The 2938-nt window shown below is 41.3% G+C and overlaps 1 protein-coding gene across 1 annotated transcript; it reads right to left on the bottom strand.

Moving 5' to 3' along the window:
- Window positions 1–209: 209 nt before the first annotated feature.
- SARC_13895 (hypothetical protein) lies at window positions 210–2642 on the bottom strand (the record flags this gene model as incomplete). The annotated part of the gene is made up of 4 exons (XM_014291972.1): window positions 210–388; window positions 948–1230; window positions 1837–1970; window positions 2394–2642. Coding segments are annotated over 4 exons (845 nt in total), but the record flags the coding sequence as incomplete, so codon positions are not given.
- Window positions 2643–2938: the final 296 nt, after the last annotated feature.

The following is a 2938-nucleotide window of genomic DNA, read 5'->3' as shown; positions in this document are numbered from 1 at the left end:
ATATATATATGTATAGTAATGTTGTATCTGTATACGATATATATACTTATATATATATATATATATATTATATATATATATATATGTATATATGTATATATCAATATATATATATATATATATATATATATATAATATATATATATAATAGATATATATATAAACTTGAACATTCACGTAAAACAAACATATACCTGTCGTTCACTTACTTGCATACAAGTCCCACAATGCTCTGCACACTCGCATGTGTGCTGAGGAACAAAAGGGCTCGCATCATATCGGCTGCGTGTAGACCCACTATACTACGCCCGTTCATCTGTGCAAGTAACTGTGGTTTGCCTGAGCGAAATTCGGCATAGTGTATGTCCCCCATGAACGAATAGCCTGCCTGTACATGAATATGTATAGGTATATGTACGGGAATAAATACGTGAATGTGTGTACATGCGTGTATAGAAGTATATGGGTGAGAATAAGCAGGTGACCCTAGGAACGATGTCCTCGATCCGTAACATATTCCAGCACAATGCCAGGTAAGTATATAGTTTTATGTCATTAAATTTGCAAAGTATTGATATTCAGATATCCTGCCATAAGTATATGTCTTCATCCCAAATACATCCCACAAACTCTATATACCCTACTTACTCTGTCCATACACACATACATACATACAACATACATACATATATACATATACATACATAACATACATACATACATATATACATACATACATACATGAATACATACATGCAAGCATAATCACATACATGCATACGTACGTACATACATACATACATACATATATACATACATACATACATACATACATCCATACATCCATCCATACATACATACATACATACATACATACATACATACATACATCCATACATCTATACATACATTCATATATATACATATATATATATATATATATATACCTTTCCAAACCCACAGACTGACACCACAGCCACAGCCTGGCCGCGTGCAATAGCCTCCACCAGCAACGCGTTCTCGAGCACATCCTCTTCCTCATCGTTGCCGTTATGTATGATACTGCTAGTGTATACAACCGTAGGAAACACTTTGGTGGGGCCGTTGGGTTTGGGGTTGTCCTGGGTGTCTGTGTGTTGGAATACTGAGACCGTCTCGGGGGTAGCGGGTGTGTACAGCTCCACAGTACACACACACGGACTTTCGGACTCAATTACGAATTGTTCGTACCTGTTGGTAGAGCGGGGCAATGACAGCGGTGTATAAGTATGCACACATATGTGCCGGTGTATGGGTGTGTACAGGGATAGGCGTTGAACGGTGTTACGCATGAACGTGTACGTACATTGGATTTGATTACGAATAGCCCGTTATCTGTGTGCAGAATGAGACGTTGGTCTTATGCATTACACACGTACACTTTGCAGAAATTAGGGAAGAACAATTTAACGGATCAGTGATAAACGTACTAATGGTGTGCACCCCCCCCCCCGTCTCCCCCAACAATATCCGATGTAGGTACAAACATACAATATGAACACAGTAGAAACGGTATTGGACGGAAGTACAAGCATACTATATGCACACTGTCACACTCCAGTCAACTTACAGAATAGAATTTTCGACTCGCCTGCCCCTCTCAACGCGTTCTTGCATATACTCATCGAATTTGTTGGCACACACACCGATATCCGAAGAAACTACAAACATAATATATACACAGAACAAAGGATATCACATGGAAGCACAGCCATAGAATAGGTACACAGAGAAAACAATATCCGACACAAGAACAAACATAAACACATGAACATTGTTCCACTTCACCCCACTTACAGTACGGTGTTGTCGGCTCGCTTGCCCTTCATGCCAGTGTACTTGCCCATACTCAACGCGTGTCTTGGGTGGAACTGTGGCCGTTGGTAGCCTGAGAGCTTCGTCGCCGCTGCAGTCACACGCTCGAAGTGTTCCTATACGCACACATACATATATAGTCCAATGAACTGGGTTAGGAGAGGAATGAAATGGTGGAAGTGACTCTACACCCACTCATATATGTATAGTGCTCCAAATGTCAGGAGAGGATTGACATGATGAAAGTGTTCTTATACCCACACATATGTACATAGCACTTTGCATGTCATGATACGAATGAATTAAGCAAGTGTTGTCAGTATATGTCCCTGCGGACATTCGCTAGGCCCGGCGCACTCGTTCCTAAGTTGACGTATACAACCCTCCTGCTATGATACAGAGCGACCCCATCTCAAGGAAAGCTACGGATAGTCAGTCATACACCCTATGAGCTTGTGCTGTGGTGGTCTATATACTGACATGTACTACGCTTTAATGCAGATAAACGCAAACGTCACCCACTCCTTCATCATCCATACCTCTCGAGAAGCCCTGCGGCGTTTGATGAGGCGCATGTTCCGTGAGGTGTACTCCGTTATGTAGTCAAATAGGTGCTTAGCATCAGTGTACTCGAGCGCCACTTGCCCGTTGTTGGTGGTGGTCAGATCACCGGCCGATATAGGAGCGATGTTATCGTTAGTATCGTCGATGCTCTGCGGATGAAATAAGTGACTAATTGTCTGAGTAATGTGCATTGGAGACAGTGGAGATGCACCCTTTGCATACATTGTGTGTGTGTTAGATTGAGTCGAACGTCTTATAAGGGGATAGATAGTTGTACGTACCGATATTTTTCGCGTGAGATATTTGTATATGCAATGTCAATAGAGTGGCTACTTTTGTGCTCATGTATGCGTATGTTCAAAACGCATCGCTCGCACTTTTAACTCTTTTGAATCCCACATATAATCGACACAGTACGATGCTCCTCTCATCAAGGTATACTTAGATCACTGCAGAAAAACTGCATAGAGTACAAACTGCAACGAATTCTCATCAACAGGCCAGAAATGCACACACTCCC

The sequence above is a fragment of the Sphaeroforma arctica genome (assembly GCF_001186125.1).
Source record: "Sphaeroforma arctica JP610 unplaced genomic scaffold supercont1.3884, whole genome shotgun sequence".
Classification (NCBI taxonomy): Eukaryota; class Ichthyosporea; order Ichthyophonida; genus Sphaeroforma; species Sphaeroforma arctica.
Note: the sequence above shows the minus strand (reverse complement) of the source record. Positions and strands in the feature narration are given on the sequence as shown.